The sequence below is a fragment of the Vicugna pacos genome, chromosome 16 (genome assembly GCF_048564905.1).
Source record: "Vicugna pacos chromosome 16, VicPac4, whole genome shotgun sequence".
NCBI classification, from domain to species: Eukaryota; Metazoa; Chordata; class Mammalia; order Artiodactyla; family Camelidae; genus Vicugna; species Vicugna pacos.
Genome location: NC_133002.1, coordinates 41,488,869 through 41,511,254, shown reverse-complemented (window position 1 = coordinate 41,511,254; position 22,386 = coordinate 41,488,869). Strand labels below are relative to the sequence as shown.

Genomic DNA, 22,386 nt, shown 5'->3' with positions numbered 1-22,386 from the left:
ACACTTTTCCAAAAGAGGAAATGCAGGTGGCCAACAGGCACATGGAAAGTTGCTCAACATCACTAAGATCAGGGAAATGCAAATCAAAATCACAATGAGGTATCACCTCACATCTGTCAGAATGGCCAAAATAAAAATAAAAAAACCACAAATAACAAATGTTGGCAAGGATGTGGAGAAAAGGGAACCCTTGAACACTGTTGGTGGGAAAGTAAATTGGTGCAGCCACTATGGAAAATAATATGGAGGTTTCTCAAAAACCTAAAAATAGAACCACGATATGGCCCAGCAGTTCCACTCGTGGGCATATATCCAAGAGCAACAAAAACATTAACTCAAAAAGATACATACACCCTGTTATTGACAGCAACATTATTTATAATTGCCAAGATATGGGAGCATCCTAAATGCACATCAATAGATGAATGGATGAACACAATGTAGCACATACATGCAATGGAGTACAACTCACCCACAAAAAAGAGTATTTTGCCATTTGTGGCCCTTCATTCACTTTTTTTTTTCACTTCAAAAACCATAATTTTATAACTGGCATAAACATTTCCATTGCATCCAAAACAACAAAATACCTAGAGGTTACCTATACTCTGAAAACTGTAAAATACTAATGAAGGAAACTGAAGACAATACAAAGAAATGGAAAGATATCTTGTGCTCTTGGATTTGAAGAATCAACATTATCAAAATGGACACGATACACAAAGGAATCTAGAGATCCAATGCAACCCGTCAAAATACTCATGACATTATTCACAGAACTGGAACAAACAATTCCAAAATTTATATGGAACCATAAAAGACCTTGAATTGCCAAAGCAATCTTTTGTAGGTCTTTTTTTTTTCCCTCTTATTTTTGTTCTCTTTTCTTATGGTTTGATGACTAGAGAAATTACTTTAACATTTGTTGTAAAGCTGGTTTGGTGGTGCTGAATTCTTTTAGGTTTTGTTTATCTGTGAAGCTTTTGATGTCTCCATCAAATCTGAATGCGAGCCTTGCTGGATAGAGTATTCTTGGTTGTAAGTTTTCCCTTTTCATCACTTTAAATATATCTTGCCACTCCCTTCTGGCCTTTAGAATTTCTGCTGAAAAATCAGCTAGTAACCTTATGGGAGTTCCCTTGTATGTTATTTGTTGCTTTTCTCTTTGCTAATTTTAATATTTTCTCCTTACCCTTAATTGTTCTCAATTTGATTACTATGTGCCTTGGTTTGTTCCTCTTTGGGTTGATCCTGTGTGGAACTCTCTGTGCTTCCTGGACTTGGGTGACCGTTTCTTTTCCCAGGTTGGAAAGTTTTCACTTACTATCTCTTCAAAAATTTTCTCAGGTCCTTTCTCTCTTCTCTTTCTGGGATCCCTATAATGCGAATATTATTGCGATACATGTTGTCCCAGCATTCTCTTAAACTGTCCTAATTTCTTTTCATTCTTTTTTCTGTTCTGCAGTAGTGATTTCCATGAATCTGTCTTCTAGCTGACTGATCCATTCTTCTGTCTTCCTTAGTCTATTCTTGGTTCCTTCTCTGTTATTCATTTCAGTGATTTTGTTATTCAACTCTGGGTATTCTTTCTATTTTCCAACTCTTTGCTAAAAACTTTGCTCTGTGCATCTATACTCCTCTCAAGTTCTCTGAACATCTTTGCCATCATTACTTTAAACTCAGATAAATTGCCTATCTCCTCATCACTTATTTCTTCTGGGATTTCATCTTGTGCCTTGGCCTGGAAGATATTCCTCTGCCGCCTCATATTGTCTATCTTTCTATTTGTTTTTAGGTAGGTTAGTTACATTTCTTCACCTTGGAGAAGTGGCCCTCTGTGGGAGACATCCTGTGTGTCCCAGCAGTACACACCTCTTATCACCCAAGGGCCATGGTCTAGGTGTTCCCAGTGCAGAGTCTGGCCTGTGTTTGTAGATTCATTCCACAGGCTTTGGGATTGTTGTTTTCTTATTTCTGGTATCTGCTCCCTGGTGGATGAGGCTGGATGAGAGGCTTATGCAGGTTTCCTGGCAGGAGGAGTTAGTGCCTGCCCACTGCTGGGTAAAGCTTGACCTCTAGTGGGTAGGGCGGTATCTAGAGGCATTTGTGGCTTAGGAAGTCTACTGTTGGGTGGGGCTGTATTCCCACCCAGTTTGTTGTTTGGCCTGAGACTTCCCAGCCCTTAAGCCTACAGGCTGTTGGGTGGGGCTAGGTCTTGATTCTAATGATTCAATCAAGATGTCAGCCTCCAGGAAAGCTCACGTACATGAACGCTGCTGGGATGTCCACTGCCAGCTTTTATGTCCCTTGGCTGAGCTGCATCTGTCCCCTATCTCCCCAGAAGACCTTCCAAAACCAGCAGGCAGGTCCAAAACCCAGGTTCCTATGAAATCACTGCCTCTGCCCTTGGACCTGGCACATGCAAGATTCTGTGTACACTTCCCAAGAGAATGAAGTCTCTGTTTCCCCCAGATCCATGGGGCTCCCAGAGTTAAGCCCTACTGGCCCTCAAAATCTGATGTCCTGGGGTCTCCTCCTCCCAATGTTGGAAACCTTGGCTTGGAAGCCTGATGTGGGGCTTAGAACTCAGACTTACTCTTCAGCTTGTGGGTCACCCACCTCGGGGGTATGGGGCCAGATTATATTGCGAGCACACCCCTCCTACCGTCCTGCTATGGTTCCCTCTTTGTTTCCAGTTGAAGATCTTTTTTTGCTGGGTTCCAGCCTGTTTTTTTGGGGGGGGGGTTGTTTAGCAGTCGGTAGTAGTTTTGTTGTAGCTGTGAGGAGAGTGAGCTTGTGGTCCTATTACTCAGCTATCTTGACCAGAAAAGCCTTATATGTAAATTTTTAAATGGTTTTCTCTCTCAATGAGTTACTCTTCCTAGAATATACTTAATTTACTCCCCCCAAAACCAACCCAACCCCCAAGTTGTCGCTTTATTTGGCAGCCCAAAAAGTTTTTACACAAAGGGACATTGTGTCACAGTAACATTTAGGACACGTGAGAAGTATGTCTTTTGTAAAGTGTGATAAAGGTGATTATGAAGCGTGGAGGTGGAAAGGATAGCTGGAAGGAGACTGGGGATGGGTAGAAAACATATTGAAATTAATTCTTAACAATATGTACCTATGCACCTCCTGGAGAGTCTTCATTTATCTGCAGGGATATCTGTATCCTAGTTTAAAGAATGCTAATTAATTTTATCCCCCTTCCAACTAGACATTATTTTTGCTGTATGCAGTCTGTTTGCTTAATTTTCTTCACCAGTTTCCTTGTTCATTCTTGCTTTGATCTGCTTGTAGTTATTCTTTCTTCTTGAAGTACGTCCTTTAGAATTGCCTTTGATGAGTATCTGTTGATAATAAACAATTTGTTTTCTGAAGAGATCTTTATGTTTTTACACTACATGTTGGTTTATAATTCTAGGTGAACAGTTATTTTCTCTTGAAACTTTGACTATATCCTTTGGTTGTCTTCTAGCTTCAGCTGTTGCTCTTGAGAAGTTTCAATATGTTATTTTTGGTAATTTTTTTCTTTGTACATTTAGGACCACCTCTTTGTCACTCTGCAGTTTCACTAAGCTGTCTATCCCACTTATGATTTGTTGTGCTTCCTAAATTCAATGATTCCTGTTTTCAAGTCTAAGAAAATTTCAGCTATTATTTATTTATCTTCTAACCTTTTATCTTTGGAATTTCAATTTTATGCAGATTCAACCTTCTTCACTGTATCCCTGAGTCTCAGGTATCTTTTATTACTTTCTGTGCATTTGTGTATTTTTACTGTATACAAGGTAATGTATATTGGGTAAGTTTTCACAAGTTTTAGCTTTCATTTTTTATTGTAGTATAAGTAATTTACAATGTTGTATTGGTTTCTGGTGTACTACATAGTGATTTGTTTTATACATATATATATATAAAGAATATATATATTCATATTCTTTTTCATTATAGGTTATTATAAGGTATTAAATATAGTTCCCTATGGTATACAATAGAACCTTGTTGTTTATTTTATATATAGTAGTGTGTGTGTATCTGATCACTCTTGTATCTGCTCATTCCAAACTCCTACTAATTTATTCCTTCTCTCTTTCACCTTTGGTAACCATAAGTTTGTTTCCTATTTTTGTAAGTAAATTCACTTCTGTCATATTTTAGATTCCACATATAAGTGATATCATATTGATGTGTGTCTGTCTGACTTACTTCACTAAGTATGATCATCTCCAGGTCCATCCATGTTGCTGCAAACGGCATTATTTCAATCGTTTTTTATGGCTGAGTAGTATTCCATTGTATATACTTACCACAATTTCTTTATCTGATCATCTGTTGATGGACATTTAGGTTGCTTCTGTATCTTGGCTAAAAAGTAAACTGTAAATAGTGCCACTATGAACATTGGGGTACACATATCTTTTCAAATTAGAGCTTTTGTCTTTTCTGGATACATGCCCAGGAGTGGGTTTGCTGGATCATATAATAACTCTATATGTTTTTAAGGAACCTCCATACTATTTCCCTCAGAGTCTTTTTTTTTTTTTAGAATACCTAATCATTTATATTACTGGAAATACAAGTTCAAAAATTTCTGCTGTACTCAAAAATATATGAACCCAACTGGTTGCAAAACTCAGCTTAAGCTGATTCTTCGTAGTTAGATGAAAGCCTGATTTGGTTATTCTGTTGGTCTTTATTTGCCATTTGTATGATGATGTATATTAAGACATTAATTTTTAAGGCCCTTGTTGGTAAGACAACTGAAGAACTATTGAATAATAAATTTTGGCAAGTAGTACGAAATGAGAAAAGGTGCACAAATGAGTAAAGAGGGCCACATCTGAATCTGGCAAAAGTGAGAAAGTTTGTACAGCTAAATGCCTCTTGATTTTTTCAATGTGTCTAGTGGGATGGAAAAAATGGTTAGTTTTTTTTCAAAATGTGGTTTGAATACTTGTCTTTTAAGGAAATTTGTAGTAGAATAAAAAATGACTTAGAAAACATGTACTACACAGACGAGCAATGGCTTACCTGGGGGGGAAATTGGTTAAATTGGTTCTATCTTGAATTATTTTTCTTCATGGAGAAACATGTCATGACAAAGGAGAAAACATAGATAAGAGGTCATAAATTCAAGTTATTCGTTGTTTCCCTTTATAAAAAGAAAATGGCTCAAAAGCTTTAGCTTTACGTGTGTTCATGTGGAACAACCTTCCACATATATCAGATGGAAAGGGCAAGATGCAGGACAGTGTACATATTGTAGTCACTCCTATAAAAATATATAAGCTTGACTATGCAGCGCTATCTCTGGAATGATCCGTAGAAATTGTAAACAGTGGTTTGTGCCTCTAGGGAGAATGATTTCCTTTTCACCATCCTTTTGTAGGCTGTACCTTGTGAATGTATGACTAATACACACACAAACAATATAGTTTTTAAAAGGAACTCACAATATTGTCTTCACAGGATTACTCTTCTCAAGGATAAGCATTCTCAAAAACTTTAAGGTAAAGCCACTCATTTAAAGAAAACCATGATATATTAAGACATTTTTATAATAGTTGGCTGTAAGGATGATAAGCTGTGAAAATTAGTATTACTATTAAAACATAAGTTAAAAAAAATCTTTCTTTACTTAGAGATCTTTGATGGGTAGCTCCCTGAGACAGCAGGCGACTGACCACTGTATCAGAGACCCCTGAAGTCGGTTACCCAGCATAAACAGTGACCTTTTAGCAAGAAGGTCCACTTGTTAAAAATTCTACCAACAGCAACCCCCCCCCCCCGAAATTGTAACTTACCACTTCTTTCCAAGTGTGTGGGCATTGTTCACTCACTGATAAAAGTCACTTAAAAGTTCAGGGAAAAATGTTATCACTTATGTATTTGATTCTCAAAATATTTTAAACCTGAGAGAGTAGAAACTGGATGTTAAATTCGGTGAGCAGTATCAGTCACTTCAGTTCAGCCCTGATTTCCAAAATGGAAAACAAGATTCAATAGCATCTGACTTTTTAACTGGAACATTTTTGTTTTTTCCTTTATGGTGTGTCACCACCATATGACATATTTTTTTAACCTTGAGATAAAAACATTTTTACATTTTTAAACATTGAGATAAAAGTACATTAAAGAATGGAAGGCCAAATGTGCATGAATTCTGGAGTTGAGACGGGAGTGAAGTCTCTGATTTCGGGCTTATGTAACTTACGGGTGGACGGTGAAGCCCAGGCCCAGGGCTGGGGGCAGGGAGCAGATGGAGCACTGTAACCTGAGTCCTTCTGTTCCATCTCACCTGCCAAAAAAGAAAAGCTGGTGCTGTGCTGCCAGGAGCACCACCCTGGCACCGGTCCTAACCTAATATGAAGAGGGGGGCTACAGCCCAGCTCAGCACACAACTCTGTCCGCCACACCCCAAGCATACTCACGAGTCCTTTCCCTTCCACAGTTCTTCATGAAATGTTGAGAGTGGCTTTAGCAGATTAAGCCTCAACCATTTTGCTAGTCTAGGAAGGGGAAAAAAAAAAAGCTAGTGGGGAAGTGAGAATGATTTAACAATAAAATGTGGGTAGGGAGGAGGAAACATTAATTTCATTTTTGACATGTCTGAGATGCTTGTATGATACCCAAGTGGAAATTTCTAATAGACCCTTAGCAGTGGATTTTGGCTGCACATTGGAATCAACTGGAGAACTTAAGAAAACAAAGACAGAAACTTACAACACAAAACTGATGCCTGATCTTGCCTCCAGAGATTCTGAGGTGCAGGCTTGGCACTGGAATTCCTAAACGTTCTTCAGGTGATTCTAATCAGTAGCCAAGCCAAGAACCCTTGGCTTTAAAGTAGGATGAAAACCCAGGACTGATCCCTAGCCCAGAGAACATGTGAGGATTCAGCAGGGGAAGGAGCCTGTAAGGGAGAGCTGTGGCCTCTAAAAGAGAGAAAGACCATTTAGGGAAGGACAGGTGGAGAGTCAGATACTGCAGAGAAGACCCTGAAAGTGTCCACTTACTACCGTGCTGTCTGGACATTTTACTAAGGCACAGGAGAACAGACCCCCAGAGCTGCCTTAAAAATCTATGTAAATTTTGCATTCTATTCTTTAATATAATTTTAGTTTAATATAAAAGTAATATTAAAAATGACATACCACAGAGGAAAAACAAAGTAAAAATTCCAAACCTTACGAGCCACCATAAGAGATTATCTCCATCTTCTGGGTCCTTATACTTATATTGCAGCTGACTACAGCCCTAATGTACCTGTCCATACTGACTCTACTGGCTGTGGAAATTCCACATTTTTGCAATTATCAACAATTTTAAATAAAATAAGGCACAAATCCCTTGGTTAGATGAGCAGGTTCCAGTGAGAACAGGCTAATATATTTTTCTCTAATACTTAATGTGTAAAGAACTTCAGTTTCAAAGTGTTACATGTGCAATTAATTCATAATACTCTTGAAAGTGATAAACTAGTTTTCTTATTTAAGCATTATTAACAAGGCTTCCTTATAAGTAATTCTTGCACATAGTAGCTATTCAAAAATTTGTTGGATAAAAAAACTACTATTAGTTTATATAAGTTAGAACAGTCAACTCCGCCTATGTCAGGGGAAAAAAATGCATTCATTTTGCTACATCAGGAAAACACAGGGAGAAGTACACATGCCATCTAAAAACCCAAGAGTAACGTTGCTTTATCCAGCCTCAGGGAAAGTATTCTGAAGTTAGGCAGTCTGGCATCAGGTCTTAATTATGCCACCACCCAGCTGGGACTTCTTCCTTAGCTGAAAGTCCCTTTGGGCTGCCAGGGTCAGGAGGCAGGAAGGAAGAGAACGGAGGGGGTCAAGCCCCCTTAGCAGTCTGCTGCATCCAGAGCAGTCCACTTTATTTAATACAATGGACTCCACTACGCTGGAGTTTGATTTCACATGAGAATAGATAGGATTCTTAAAAGTTTGAAAACCACTGGATTACACTCTAAGGTCTGGAAAGACGTTCAAATTGCATATATATATTTAAATCACAATATCTTTGACATTGGTTAACGTAGTTTCTAATATGTTTTTGGTAATCTAAAGTTTCTGGGAAGATTAAAAAAAAAATCCTACAACTAATTTCCTCAAAGATCAAAATGTAAATATAAGTAGGAAATGTCCCAAAACTTTGCAAATTCAGGAAACAAACTGTACTGAAGAGAAAACAAAGGAAAATAACACATATGACACAACTTTTTCAAATGTCACATTTAATGTTTTCACCACTGTACTTCAAATCTACATTGTACAAAGTGACCAGTAAGTGTGCACGGTAATTGACCAACCTCTGAGATTGTACCTTTCACACCAGTGTCTTCTTGGGCTCTTTTGATACTAAACACGTTTCTCATTCAAGTGAATTGAAATGCTTCAGTTGGGTTGATTCTCAGGAGCCTCATAAAAAAAAAACAAAGATATTGCACCATCTTTGTTTAGTAATTCAATGTTTGTTTCTTTCACAGCAAATAATTACTTCATTGAAGTTAAAACTTCCAAACATAACTTATTAATAGTCTTCAAATTCAGCTCAGATCACTCAAGATGAAAATACTCTGCTAAATACAGATAACTTACAATAACTTTAATAGTTAATTGTCCATAACACACACCAAGGTTTTTTCCTAGACCAATTTTAAGACGATCCATTAGTATTCCTTGTACAGGTGAAAAACGATCTTCAATTTTCTTGTCTTTTTATTTTTAATATAAAAGTTGGAAGGGACATTCAAGTTTCAAGTCTCCACATTGAACTTAAAAAAAAAAAATAGTCATCATCAGCATGTGGAGGTAAACAAGCCAAGTTGTATAACTCCAGGAGGTAGAGGCCTTCAATTTGTATTCATATATACATATGCACAGAAGAATTCAGTGTTCCAACAGAAAAAAGAATTTGTCAAAAAGTAATAAGTTATTTACTACTGTGACATTTCAAGACTCCCACAGCTTTGCCTAAGGACACAAACACATTTGACATAATTCCCTATGTGCCTTTTTTTGTGGCTTAAATTTTTTAAAATTTGTTTTTGTCTTTTTATTTTTTACTGTCCAGTGCAGGAAAAGTCTCACAAAATTTCACAGACCTAAAATGTGCAAGCTAGTTCTCTCTCTATACAGCAATGTTGGGATTCTTTTGAAATTAGCCCAGAAATGAATTATTTACACACATGAAAGATGCATGCTTGGAGGTTCTTTTATGTAAGAAAGAGCAGAAAAACTTCTAATAAAAATAGATTAAATATATATATATATATTTATACTGGGTAAGGAAAACAAAAGTTTAGTCTCTCCTAGTCACAAACTCATTCTCTCTACCCACAACATTGGATTTTAGACAGCACACGTCACCGTCACGGCTCTAATGAGAAGCTAATTATAAGGGCTTGATCATTAGGTGGCATGCCCCTTCCCCGGTCCCTCCCCCCCGCCCCGGTGCAGCCACCATCAGCTCATGTGGCTCCATGATTGGTCGCAGGCAAGGTTTCTAGATTCTTTAGTTTTAGAAAACCCCAAATTTTCAGGAATGGCTCAAATATCTAAATGTATGACTGTGTGTGTGTGTGTGTGTGTGTGTGAATAATCTCACTTCATTTTAAAGAGGAAAAACAAAACAAAACAAAAAACACAAAATCCCAAACTCCCAAATTTGGTTCAATTCTCTTTTGTTCTGAGGTGAGCCATAACAGCTGCACTAAATTCATAAAACATGTGCAACTCTGGGTAAAATATTTTTTCTTCTAAAAGCACAACCACTTTACAGGATTAAAAGTCTAGTAACATTTCTAAATATTATTCATATCATACAAGTAGTGGTTGTTAATTTAAAACTTCATTAGTAAAATTACAGTACAAGCATGATTAACCTCCAGAATTGCAAATCCCAGACTCCAGTGGAAAGCTACATTACATCTTCAGTAGTACATTATCTTCCACCGTCACTCCCACACCAGAGGAGAGGGGGGCATCTCAGACGGCTGAGCAACAGTGGAACTGGAAGAAATCAGAGACACAGTGAAATCAGTTGTAGCATCACAAAAGGCAACAGGGCAATTCGCTGCTGCCTGTTCTCCCCTCTTCCTTTAAAGAAAAATTATAAAGTCCATTCTGGATTTTTATTTGTTTCTTTTCACTTCTGCAAAGCTGCATTTGTTTCAAATTGTTTAAGGCTCTGTATCCACAGGAGTATGATACAGTGGTATACGGTGTAGTGGCTAATACATGGGCTTGAAAGCAACATGTCAGTTACTAGCTGTGTGACACTGAGCAAATCCCTTCACCTTTCCTCTCCTCTATCCACCTCACAGGATATTGTGATAGGAGAATATATGTAAAGTGCTTTCCACAGTGCCTACTTCATAATATAAATGATAGCTATTATAAACAATAATCCCTATACTCAATCAGGAAAATAACTTCAAAGGATACAGAATTAGCCATTTAAAAGTAGCTTCTCAAAATAAGGTGACTTTAAGTGGGGACCTATTTTGAATGAGCCTCATAAGCATTCTTTTATCAAGTTTTAATTGATAATCATTTATCACTTGTTATCCACAGATCTGTTTTTACCAGTTATTTCACATGTCTGTCTAATGTTGCCAACCAGACTATAAACTTGAGGGGGTTGTGTGTAATCACTTTACTTCTTCGGGGCCCAGGATAATGAATAACTTGCACCTGGAAGGTATTAAAACACCTGACTGACTAGATCACTGACTCTTAGGGGAAAATATTAAAGCAATTTTAAACCACAGAGAAGTGAAAACCAACTTAATTTCTACAGAAAAATACATGGAAGGAATGAAAGTCACCTGATTTAAAAATTCTAAACAAAAATTGTTGACTTTGGCTCAGTAAATTTAATCAACTTCAATGCTGGCTCAAGGCCAACTGAAAGTGAGGGGAAGGGAAAGAGAAGCAGGGAACAGAGGGAAAGGGGTGAGGGAGAAAGGCAGGAAGAGTGTGGGCTCTCAGATCCGAAGCCACCCTTCATTCTGCTGTGTGATACCTGAGCCAGACCCTGTTCACCCTTCTTCACCACCTGGCTTGATGTTAGCCTTTGTCAACAGAGGGCGCTGGAAGGGCACTGCAAGTCCACAGCATTAGGAAGGCACTTCCCTTCCAGATTCTGGCCTGTGTTTTCTTTTTTTTTCTTTTCTTTTTTTTGATGTGGAAGGTCCAGCTTTGATCTACCCAAACTTTCTGGCAAGTTTCTTTGCAACCCAGGCCCAGCAGCCTCTTTGATGAACCAGCTCTGCCCACACCTTTTGGAAAGTTTCTTCACCACCCTCATGCTGTGTTCCTGTGGCAGCCAGATCTTCTCCAAAGAGGCCCAAATCTTATTAGCCTTGGGTGGAGGGGCTTCCTGTAAGTTCTCACTCTTCCTTGTTCACGCTCCCGCAGTGCAGAAGGAGGACCTGCTTTCTGCATGTGCTATTCCAGGACTCTTCAGAATCCTCTTTCATGCCTTTTAGTAGTTAACCATCTTTTTCCTAGTTAATGCTTCTTGTTATTAAATTTCTCCTGTTCGTATTACTGGCTTTCTACTTCTACTGACTGGGCCTTGACTGATACAAGGAGTTAGGGAAAAAGATATGGAGAAGGAAAGGATAAAGAGAATGAGGCTTGTTAAGTCCTGAAGGAAGTTTATAGCTCTTTAACCAGAAAGACTGTTGGCTTCTCTTCTAAATAGGATACACCAGCTGTCCACCTATAAAATATAATTTTCTTGCAATTATTATTAAGGTGGTGGGGATGTAGTGGGAGCTGAGATGACCCTGTCCAACTCCAGGACAGTGGCTGCCTCACTGTGGAAGGAGGATCCCCATGTACATGGTCAAGCGGCAAATTGTTCATCTGGGGAAAAAACTGCCACAGCAGCCACAGTGCATTGGAGCTGGTAGGAAAATGCATGCTTACATTTTTAATATGCTTTTGACTAAAGCCAAAACTCATAACAGAAACTTTCTGTTGGCCCTTTTATGTATGTTATCTAATCTAAATAAAACCAGAAATATGCTGAATAACAAAACCACAATGGCATCCTTTTAATTGTAACAACAAAGTTAGAATTACATACATATAGTTACCTAATAAAGCTCTTAAAAGCAGCAGACTGAGGGTTGATGCAGAGAGGCACTCTGTTTCCTTTCTGCTGTTCCAAAATGAACTGGTGAATAATTTCTGTGGAGAAAACAAACATCATACAACCCATGCCAATTTGCAGGCCTGGGAGCATTGGATTCTTAGGTTAACTCTAACCAGCATGTGAACAGCATTTCCTAGTGGTTTAGTTAAATCAAACACACACGTCATCTATCAGGCAGAATCCAGTGGAACTTCCCTGAAACCAAAATGACAGCTGCTGCTAAACATAGGAAAAAAAACACCACCACCAAAATGGCATTACATGGGCTGGAAACCCCGTCAGTGGGAGGAGTAAAATGGTCTATAAATTTGAGAGTGACTCCACCGGGTTGGCATTACAAATGAACTCTTCTAAATTGCTGGTAATTACTGCCTTTTTGAAAATCACTTTAAAAACCTCAGTTGGTATTTAGGTACATAGTTTCAGACTGGTTACTTTGGGGACTACTCTCTCTTCTAAAATGTCCTAGAGCAGACACTTAAAAACCACTCAGGATTTTGGATGTCATTAACCCCCACCCCCACCCCAATTGGAGATCATGTCAGGAAATTTTATGAGTGGACTATCAGAAACTTCCTTTTCTTGTCCTCATCCAAGGAATGATTCCCTCAGTGGATGTTTATCCTTTTTAGAACTTTACATGCTATATAAAAAAGTCCAATATGTTTCATTCTATGAAATCACACTGAGTGAATCCATATTAAATACGCTGAGTCACACTCACTAAATAAGTCAGCTTTGAAAACGAACAAAATGTTCATTCCTCTGCCTGACCTTCCCTTAGATATAATTTTAAATCAGTGTTTTTATAACACACAGAGCTTTCTTGGCATATATGCCCTGGGAAAACAGTCATATGCAAGTTTGTAAAATAAACATATCAAGGAACTTGGATCTCCATTAAGGTCTCAGCCTTTCCCGGCCACATGGGAGAAAATGTTACTAGTCATCCTGCCTGGCCGAACGCCAAAAAAGATACTCACCTTTAACCTGTCGAACAGAACTGAGGTTCTTCTCAAAAGTGTCATCAAATTTGGGATTGGTGACAGGCTCAAAGTCACTGGTATAAACTCTTCCAGTAGAGGTGGAAAAGCAACATTTACACATACACGTGTGATATCGTAGTCGCCCTTCATCTAGGTAGGGGTGGGCTAAGGCATCCTTAGCGGATATTCTTTTGGACTGAAATCAAATTTAGAGACCAGCACATCAACACTACAGATAAACATGACTGTCCGCACAGGATCTTTCACAAGCCACAGTAACTGCTTTACACAGCTTATACTTAATTTATGGTGCATCCTGTGTAAAGGGATAATTGCAAATGGTGAGGACAAGAGGGATAATTGAATTGAGAAGTGGGTAAGGTAACAGTAGAAGTATATGACATAAGACAACAAACTACTGTTATAAACCACTGTACACCACCATAAAGCACTTAGAAATGACTTTCTGCTAAGATCCTGAAAAGTTCCTACCTTTAAATAGATGTATGCAGGGTCAAAAATGACAAATATCACGACATTTAAATATGTAATGCTTTGGAAGGGATACATTTACATTTTAAATAACGTATTTTCTAAATATGTCTCAGCATTTAGAAGAGATGTGATCATGGTGGCACTTTCACAAAGCTGCTTGAGACTTTTATCCTCTTGGAATACCAAATCAACTTAGGGCAAGAGCCTGTCTGAAAGCCGCTGGAGTTAGGCAGCAGATAATGGCCGGAATGCCATGTTTTGATATCCAGCTCAGTGTGAATATAGGCAACCTGGGGTTTTCTGGGACTTCAGATCAGAATACTTAGTACACAGTGTCAGGTTACCTAAGCCAGAAACTTTTAAACTCATTTCTCTATTAAGAAAGAAAAAAACTGTCCCTCCTTTTCATCAGTGGACATATAAATACTACTGAGAGAAAGTGGGTTTTAAAGGATTTAGGGATGACTTGATAGTAAAGAGTAGAACAAAAACTGACACTCTGCCTTGCTTCCAATCCTAGTGAGCACTTCACATAACACAACTGAAAAAGAAAAGAAAACCATCTGCACTCAAATAAAACAAAAATAACTGGATCACTATGACTGGTTCTGGTCCTCCAAATAACAAAATGTTAACTATTTCCCATAAACCTGGATTCCCTAAAAAAGCTTTATCTGATTTTTTGATATGCTGATGTTAAGAGGCATGTCATGACATTTTGGGATGTGATCAGAAAGCTGCTGTTCATCTACCAGGAAGAGGCAAATGTAAACTTGACGACCTTGGTTTTGTTCCTTTTGCCACCTGTCGTGTTTTGTATTTGGTGATGGAGCCCTTCTGAAGTCTGACTCACTAGCATGCTTAGCAACTAAACTTTTTCTTTTTTTCCCTAAATGAATCCAACTATTCCTAGAGGTTCCACTTGGAAAAAGATCAACTGTCAGAACGAAAAGAAACAGGGCAGTACACCTTGCACGGGTCTGGGCCCCCCTGAGTCCTCAGTGTCTCTGGCCAGCCTCACGTGCAGGATTGAGCTCTTTGGCTTTTGCCCACTGAATCTGGTTACTGGCCAAGTCTATTTCTGTTTCTGACTGAGCATGTGTCCACACTGGTGGCAGTCGTGATTGAATCTGGGTTTAAATTTTATCATAGGACCATTAAGTCATTTCTATCAGGTGGCAGATATCAGAAATTGGAACCCAGTCAGCTGCCATCAGCAGCTGGAATCTGGTTCCCTGCTAGTCTTTTTTGTTTATCTGTGGATTCTGATATTTCTTGAAACTTCAGATGCAGAGGTGAAGGGATTTTTGGTGTTCTCCTAACCATTGACTGTATGCTCTGTGTGCACCGATACGGGGTCCTCTAAAGTATCTTACGTAAGAGAAGCCTGTGGACCAAAAGTAAATCAAATCCCTAGTGTGCAATGATCAACTTTGATTTCTCTAAACAAATTAAGGTCTCTTTGGGACTTCTGAAACAAGGCTAAAGAAAGAGACTTGTTTCGTAAGGGATATTAACACCGAAAAGAAAAACTGTCCTGCTAAATTGAAAAAAAGAAATCTCAAAGTTACTCACATTTTTAATAATGATCTTCTTTTGAAGGACCTAATGGTGCTTAATGATGTCCTATATATCTTAATTACAACTTGTTTCTTTAACAGATCAATATTTGTAATAGATACGGAGACTTGTTACTATCTTAGATTTTGTTGCTTTATCAAATTGGCTCTTCTAGTTTTGAATAAGAGTGATAAAATTTTCTGTTTTACAAATATAAATTGATGTACTTTGTATATTTTTGAGGGGAGTTAATATATCATATTATGAGATTTCTTAAAATCAAATAGAGCAAACTCCCAACTGGCTTTTAAAAATAATATTAACACATACAAGACATATAAAAAGAAATGGAAAGATTTAAAAACATTATTCTTCCTTATGAATGAAATATATTGGCTCTTAAAAATTTTTTAACTCAGATTTTAAAAAAGCTTTCATTGTGAGTTAAAGTAATACTCTTAGTTACTAAATTACAAAGTAAGCAAAGTATTTCTATTAAAAAACTTTAAAGTTTTAATATCTGGTATGTAATTGTATAAAACAAAGAGGTCATGTGATATTCCTATGCAAGATGACTCTGGATAAATCAGTCTGAGTTAATAGTTATAAAATTTAAAAAAAAACTGTTTTCTTTCTGATTTTACTGCCACATGCAAATAATATTAGTACAATGCTCTAGTTTATGTAAGTTTTGAGTTTGTTTTCTCATAAAAAGCCTAATCACTTTGAATTTGATTTTTTTTCCCCTGGTTTTGCTGGTCAGATAAACTACTGTCACTTTGTCTAAGATAATGGAATTGCAAAATTATGTGTTCAACTAAATTAGATGAATGATAGGTAGTATGTTTCTAAAAAGAAATTGGTTTTTAGAATGCTACAAACTGTAAAGACTTAATGTGTTAAATTTTAATCTCTTAATTCTTAGTTAACACCTTTAAGGTCTTAGTTAAGGCCTTACTAATATTAATTTGAGTTAATAAATAGCATTTGGATACCTGGACAACATAATTTTAATATACCTAGGTTCTTCATTAATACAGTATAGAGCAGCCATCAAAACACAGTTAAAACAAGTTTATACTGTATAGCACAGGGAGCTATATTCAATATCTTGTAGTAATTTATGGTAAAAAAGAATCTGAAAACAAATATATGTATGTTCCTATATGAAGTATTATGTGCTATACCAGAAATTGACACAACATTGTTAACTGACTATAATTCAATAAAAAATACATATATAGGAAAAAAAACCGGAGAAAGCAAATAATTTTGCTCATATAAACAGTTTCAAAAATTAAGCCAAATAGAATGTTATAAATGAAAGTATTTTATGAATCTAAGAAAAAAGGGAAAAATAAAATTCTTAATTAAAAAAAAGAGTTAAAAAAGATGTGTAAACACCTTTGGGTTAATGTGTATATATGTATTTTTAAAGAATGTAAAAGAATGTGTGATGGTAGGAAGATGTATATGCAAGATAACAGATGTGTTTTTGTTTTCAAAGAGAAAAAGTGAGTAATTTTGTCTAAATTCCTAATAATTATTGTTGTACTTTAAAAATATTGCTTGTAACTGTTTATTTCCTTTATATAAACTGAAGTCTCTGGAAATTTGTTTAATGTCTTCACTATTTTGAGGTAATAGTTACATCTTTTAAAATGAGTTATTTATTATACCCCATTCTTTTCAATATTACTGATGATATTATAATTCATCTTATTATTCTCTGATGGTTTCTCGTTTTTCCTTATATTTGCTTAAAGGCTCTTGCTACAAGCTAGAGGTCAGGAATTGAATCTTCCATACAAAACATCACACAGACCTCAGTAAAGGATTGTTCAGATGCTCCTGGCTGTTGTCTTTAGGGTACAAACCCATGGATATAGCTGATATTACCACAGACGGCCACCTCTTAGACTGAACCAAGTAACTGGGTCAGGATTTCCAAGAATGTTTCAGTCCAGGAGCAGACACATGGCAACAGACCGCTTAACCCAAGATCAACAAAACAAGTAATAATTACTTCAGACTAAATGGACTAAATAAACTGATTTCATTATGGTTAAGGTTTTATTTTTAATGGACATTAAAAAAACCCCTCATTTCTTGCTTCTTAATGTATCACTAACCCCCCCACTTAACAGGTTAAAACTAGAATGAAACACTCTTTAAAAATGGTATTTCTAATTGAACTGTCAGAACCAGAAAGGGAAAAATCCTTAATATCAATCATAAACTAAGTTCAGTAGGAATCCGTCCTCCTTCTTATAGATAAATCTCATTTGTAACTATGAGTACACCCAAAGTTTCATTTAACAAGGTGTGACAATCCCACTGTAAAGGAATAAGGACTGCCCTTCCACATAGAACTGGTATCTTAAAGACTTTCCAGGAAATGTGCTTGGCATCTGCTCTATGGCACAGGAAATTCCGGGCTCAGAGTAGTGAAGACTATGAGCTCCCAGCAGGGCAGGGTTGTTAATGAACATGGGATCTCAGAACAAGACGGTACCTTATGGCTGTAAGTACGGCAGGTAATACCTGGTACAGGTGAATGACACCGTTGTAGGTTCCTAATCTAAACAGAATAAAGAGAATTTCTGATACATAAAAGTAAATTTTAACCTCAGGGCCTTTACAAAATCCTCTCTGGGTAGACAGACATGACCTCTGAAACCTGAAGCTCACGTGGCTCCAGTTTCGTCAACCATATGAAAGGTCTTTATGCATTAATCAACATCTCCTGTTAGCTCTCTGGGTAAACTTGCCAAATAAAACAAAATATCAAACTAATGACACTAAATCACTAGCTCATTCAGCAAGTTATGTGGCTGAAACTCCCTAATGGCAGGAACTTGACCACAAGGAGGGACTGTGCAAACGAGAACTGCCACTTTGTCTTGCTTCCCGTATCACTAAGCACCTCACGTGCCAACATAAACAAACACGAGGAAAACAAAAACAAACACCAACCAACCAAACAAACAAAAAATCCACTTTGTACCCTGAGATGTAACAAAAATAACTTGGTCACTGGTTGGTTCTGGTCCCTCAAATAACAGAACCTTGACTGTTTTCCACAAACCTGGGCTCTTTAAGAAAACATTTTTATCCTAATCTTGTTACACTGACATCTGAAGATAGTTTTGACCTTTGTGGATTTAATAATCATGTGAGAAATTTGCTCTTTTCTCATGAATAAACCAATGTAAACTTAATAACTGGGCATTTGGTGGGGAGGGTTATTTTCCCTCTTTAAATACCTGTTGTGTTTTGTTATTGGTTAACTTCCTTGTACTCTTGGCAAGTAAATTTTTCTTTTTCAAATGCTTCCAATTTTTAGTCTTCTATGACAATAGTTATTGGCACAGATGTGGATAATAAATATTCTTTGGATGAATGAATAAATGAAGAACTGAACTTGGTCCCAGACGAGTCAAGTCTGGAAATGGCGTTTGGAAAAGCTACCGTCTTAACAAACCCAGAGTAAATATTTCCTTATGCAATACACTGGGCAGAATTTTTCAAATAATGTTAAAATTTTTTCTTCTGATTTAGCTTGGTATCAAACTCCTTTTATAAATATTGAGATGAATAAAGATGGTACAGTTCCTTATCTCTCTTCACCTAGACTGTTATGTGTTAATAATCAAATTTATATGCGATAATTGAGCATGATACACAGGGAACCGGGGTGCTTAAGTTTATCTTTTGAAAAGTCAGTATTTACATTGCCCATATATTCAAAGCTAGAATGTTTTTCTTAGAACACATTTATTTTTAATTCATTAAAAAAATATAAAAACAAATACTACTTACTGGATCAAAGACCAACATCCTGCAAAGGAGATGAACAGCTTCATGTGTAGCCTGGCTAGACAGGGTATAAAGTACAGGAAGAGATGGCTGTGAAAAAATAAAGAATTCAAATATGCAGGTGAGTCTTTGTGTAAATAGATACGGAATACAGCCAATTTATGACAAGGTAAGTACCCAGCTCAAAAGATGTGTATACATAAGTCTCCACTCAAAGGGAATGCATGTTCCCCTCATTAACCAGTCTTCAAAAGCAAAAAGTCACTGACTTTCAGTGGCATATTTTATATTGCATGACTACCCATTGTAGATCAGAGCACCAGAGAACCTACAAAAAAATGAAAGCTAATCCTGTAAATATGGAGCTCCTGTCTTATATTGTACCTGCTTTGGCAAGAAGGGAAGACCAAACATGCCCAGGGATGTGGGGATAAGAAAAGATTTAAAACCTTGGCCATATGCAAGGTTAAGCATTTCCACTGTGCAAAGTAAGCATGTGAACTATGTCTTATGGCAATGTTACCATAAAGTTGCAAAAACACTAGCCCTAAAGGAGCTGTAGGACACTCAGGAATTCACAGACTCTTCTAAGAAAGTATGACACTGCTTGTGGTGGTTCCACCTGCGTTGCCTTTAGCACTGATTTCTCACCCAGTAATTGTCTTTTCTAAGTGGCAGGCATATCCACACGCCCATATCTAACCCTCTTGCACCGAGGCAGGGAGATGGCTCTCATGACTTGAGAAGCCACAGAGCTTACAAAGTATCTATTTCACTGCCTGGTGAGGCAGGCAACAGAGCAGGTGAATGGCACCACTTCTCTGTCTCCGACACAAGTAACACTAAAAGGTCTCCTTGGATCTCGATCACAGCCTCATTCTGCTAAGATAACTACTAACATCAAGTACTTTACATATCTGCCTCCTCCCAACAGTTAAGTCATATAGGAAAATCCAAAAAGAACAGCAACAAAACTCCTCAGCATCATCGGGAGGTCATTATTCACCTTACAGATGTTTTCTTCAGGATCAGGAGTAATGGGACATAAGAGTTGGGGGTTCTAGTTTACTAGCTAATTAGATAAATCAACAGGCCTGAATCTCAGTAACCTTACATACAAAATGAGGAGGTTGGACTAAATGATCTCTGGTTTACTTTAGTTTTAAAATTGTATGATACTTGATATGATTACCACATATAAAAAGCATTCCATGCACAGAACCCATGTATAGCTGGCACTTAAATATTACCATTCCTTGGTGCATTTACATGCTTACAGATAGGGAACTATTTCTTGTTAAAAATATGTAAGTGTATGACAGCTCTGAAATTATTTGTATTAGTCAAGATAATGGGGTCGGGAGTGGATTGTGGAGAGTGTAGGGGAGAGGTTTTAATTTACAACTTAATTTACATATATTTTCCCTAAGGATTTTCCTACTGTGTAAAATAAAGTAATTTGATACTCTTGAAAGTTTCTGATTTTTGGTTTGACTGTGAATAGCTGTCCTCTTTTTCACTGGCTTGTGCAGCCAAATTACTGCCAATTTTTACTGACCAAAATGTCTCTCCATAAGCCATTCTTCTCTGTCCACTCTCAAAGTGAATCTACCCGTCATCCTTTTTTTTTTGTGGTAGAGGCAAGTTATAGTTTAGGGAAGGGAATACTGGGATGAGCACTAGAAGATGTGGCCTCAAATTCTGACTTTGCCATCACTAGATCTGGGTAAGTCACTTGAACCTTGACTTTCTCTCTATTTGACTGCACCAGTACAGACCTGCCTGCCCACCATCATTGCTAATCATCTAAATCCACCAAATGCCAGGCCCTGGGCTAGGTGTTGAGACAACAAAGACGAAGAACACCTCTCTGGTGAGCAAGGAAAACGTGAACAAGGCATTCCAGAGGCCAATGAATAGAGGACAGAAAACAAATTCGAAGGCAAAATTTATGACTTTAGGACAACTGGATATGGGACGGGGAGCTTGTGAAAATCAAGAGTGGATGTTTAAGTGTACCAGAAATTTAAAAAATCCATCCCCCCTAATTTATCTTTCTTTATAGAAGCACATCGAACAAATATGCTAAAACTAAGGCTGTTTCATTTCAGCTTAAATGGTCATTTGATATGCTTTCTCCTTTTCTGTGTTTTTATATGCATGTTAAAAAGAGGCACAGAGAAAAAGAAGAGTCAGTTTGAGTCACGCCAATAGCTCTCCAGAATGATAGCCATTAATAATTCAGCATTGGCTCCACAGGAAAGATGCAATACTAGAAATGCTGCGTTTCTAATTCCACCTTCTTCCCCTCTAATTTACCAGCCATTATGTTTGGAACCAGTTGGGCCCAGGGTATCAGAACTAGAGAAGTTTATATTTCTCATCAAGTGCAATAGAATCAATTTGAATAAGAGGGAAAAACAATGCTTAAAAGTATGTCCTAAATATCTCATTTGGAAAAAAGTCTTTGCCAATTCCCCCAACACTCACACACATTACTCTTCTCCCTTTAAAGTATACTGGTCCATTTTCTGTTTGTTCTGCAAGTTTATAAGTCACTTAGACAGTGTAGGCGTGAGTGGGTGCCAGTGCTGAATCACGAGGACAGGAAGGGTTATAAAGAGTGCTCTATGAGTGACTATGATTGCCAGGGAAATGAAGCAAGGATGAGCTTCTGGACTTGGGTGAGAGGCCCTAAATGGTATGCCACAGTCATCATAAGCCAACTGCAGGGCACTGGTCACCGCAGTGGAGTCAGCCAGGCTGCGTAAGCCCTGTCGGATGTTCCTGTTAGTTTTCACCTGGCAGCAGAGAGGCTGTAGTCATCAGTCTGCAATGTTAACTGCAATGCACAAGGCTCAGTGCACTACACTAAGTGCTCTGGGGTTGTATAAAAGAAACCCCCACCTGAAAAATAAGAAGTTTAAATTGAATGAATCCTCTAGCATACCTTGATTCTCTTAACTGTAAGATAAGGTCCCTGCCAGGAGACAGGACTATTTTCGCCTCAGTGAAAATATTTTACCTATTTCTGACACAATTAGCTGAGGATAATCTGAGGGAAAATGAAGATCTAAACCTTATAAGAGAAGAACAAACGGACTGAGGGCTGATAATAGACTTTTCAATCCTATCAACAGGGCAATGCCCCAACAAGTATTTGCCTTAACAGACACTTGAGCCATGGCAGCTAAGATTCCCTTCATCCAAGACTGAGTTGTAGAAAAGAGACAAATAAATGTCACACGGTGTTTTTGTCTGCCCAGCAATTCCTGACTTTTCAAGAACCACGCTCCCTTTCTCACTCTCAGATCAAGTGGTTTGGCTGAGCTTG

The 22,386-nt window shown here is 37.6% G+C and overlaps 1 protein-coding gene across 5 annotated transcripts in view; it reads right to left on the bottom strand.

Moving 5' to 3' along the window:
* Nucleotides 1–8,243: 8,243 nt before the first annotated feature.
* Nucleotides 8,244–22,386, bottom strand: part of NLK (nemo like kinase) — a 131,361-nt gene continuing 117,218 nt past the window's right edge. The window contains exons 8-12 of one of the 5 annotated variants that reach the window (XR_012059678.1): nucleotides 19,056–19,142; nucleotides 13,176–13,374; nucleotides 12,134–12,227; nucleotides 9,911–10,037; nucleotides 8,244–8,444 (exon numbers count right to left, since the gene is read on the bottom strand). Coding sequence is in view for 2 of the 5 variants with exons in the window: in XM_015245851.3 (XP_015101337.2) it covers nucleotides 9,983–10,037; nucleotides 12,134–12,227; nucleotides 13,176–13,374; nucleotides 19,056–19,142 (435 nt within the window). In the remaining 3 variants the exon portion in view is untranslated. Of the gene's footprint in view, nucleotides 8,801–9,857; nucleotides 10,038–12,133; nucleotides 12,228–13,175; nucleotides 13,375–19,055; nucleotides 19,143–22,386 lie in introns of those variants that run through there. The other 4 variants (XR_012059679.1, XR_012059680.1, XM_015245851.3 and 1 more) reach the window with 4 other exon arrangements.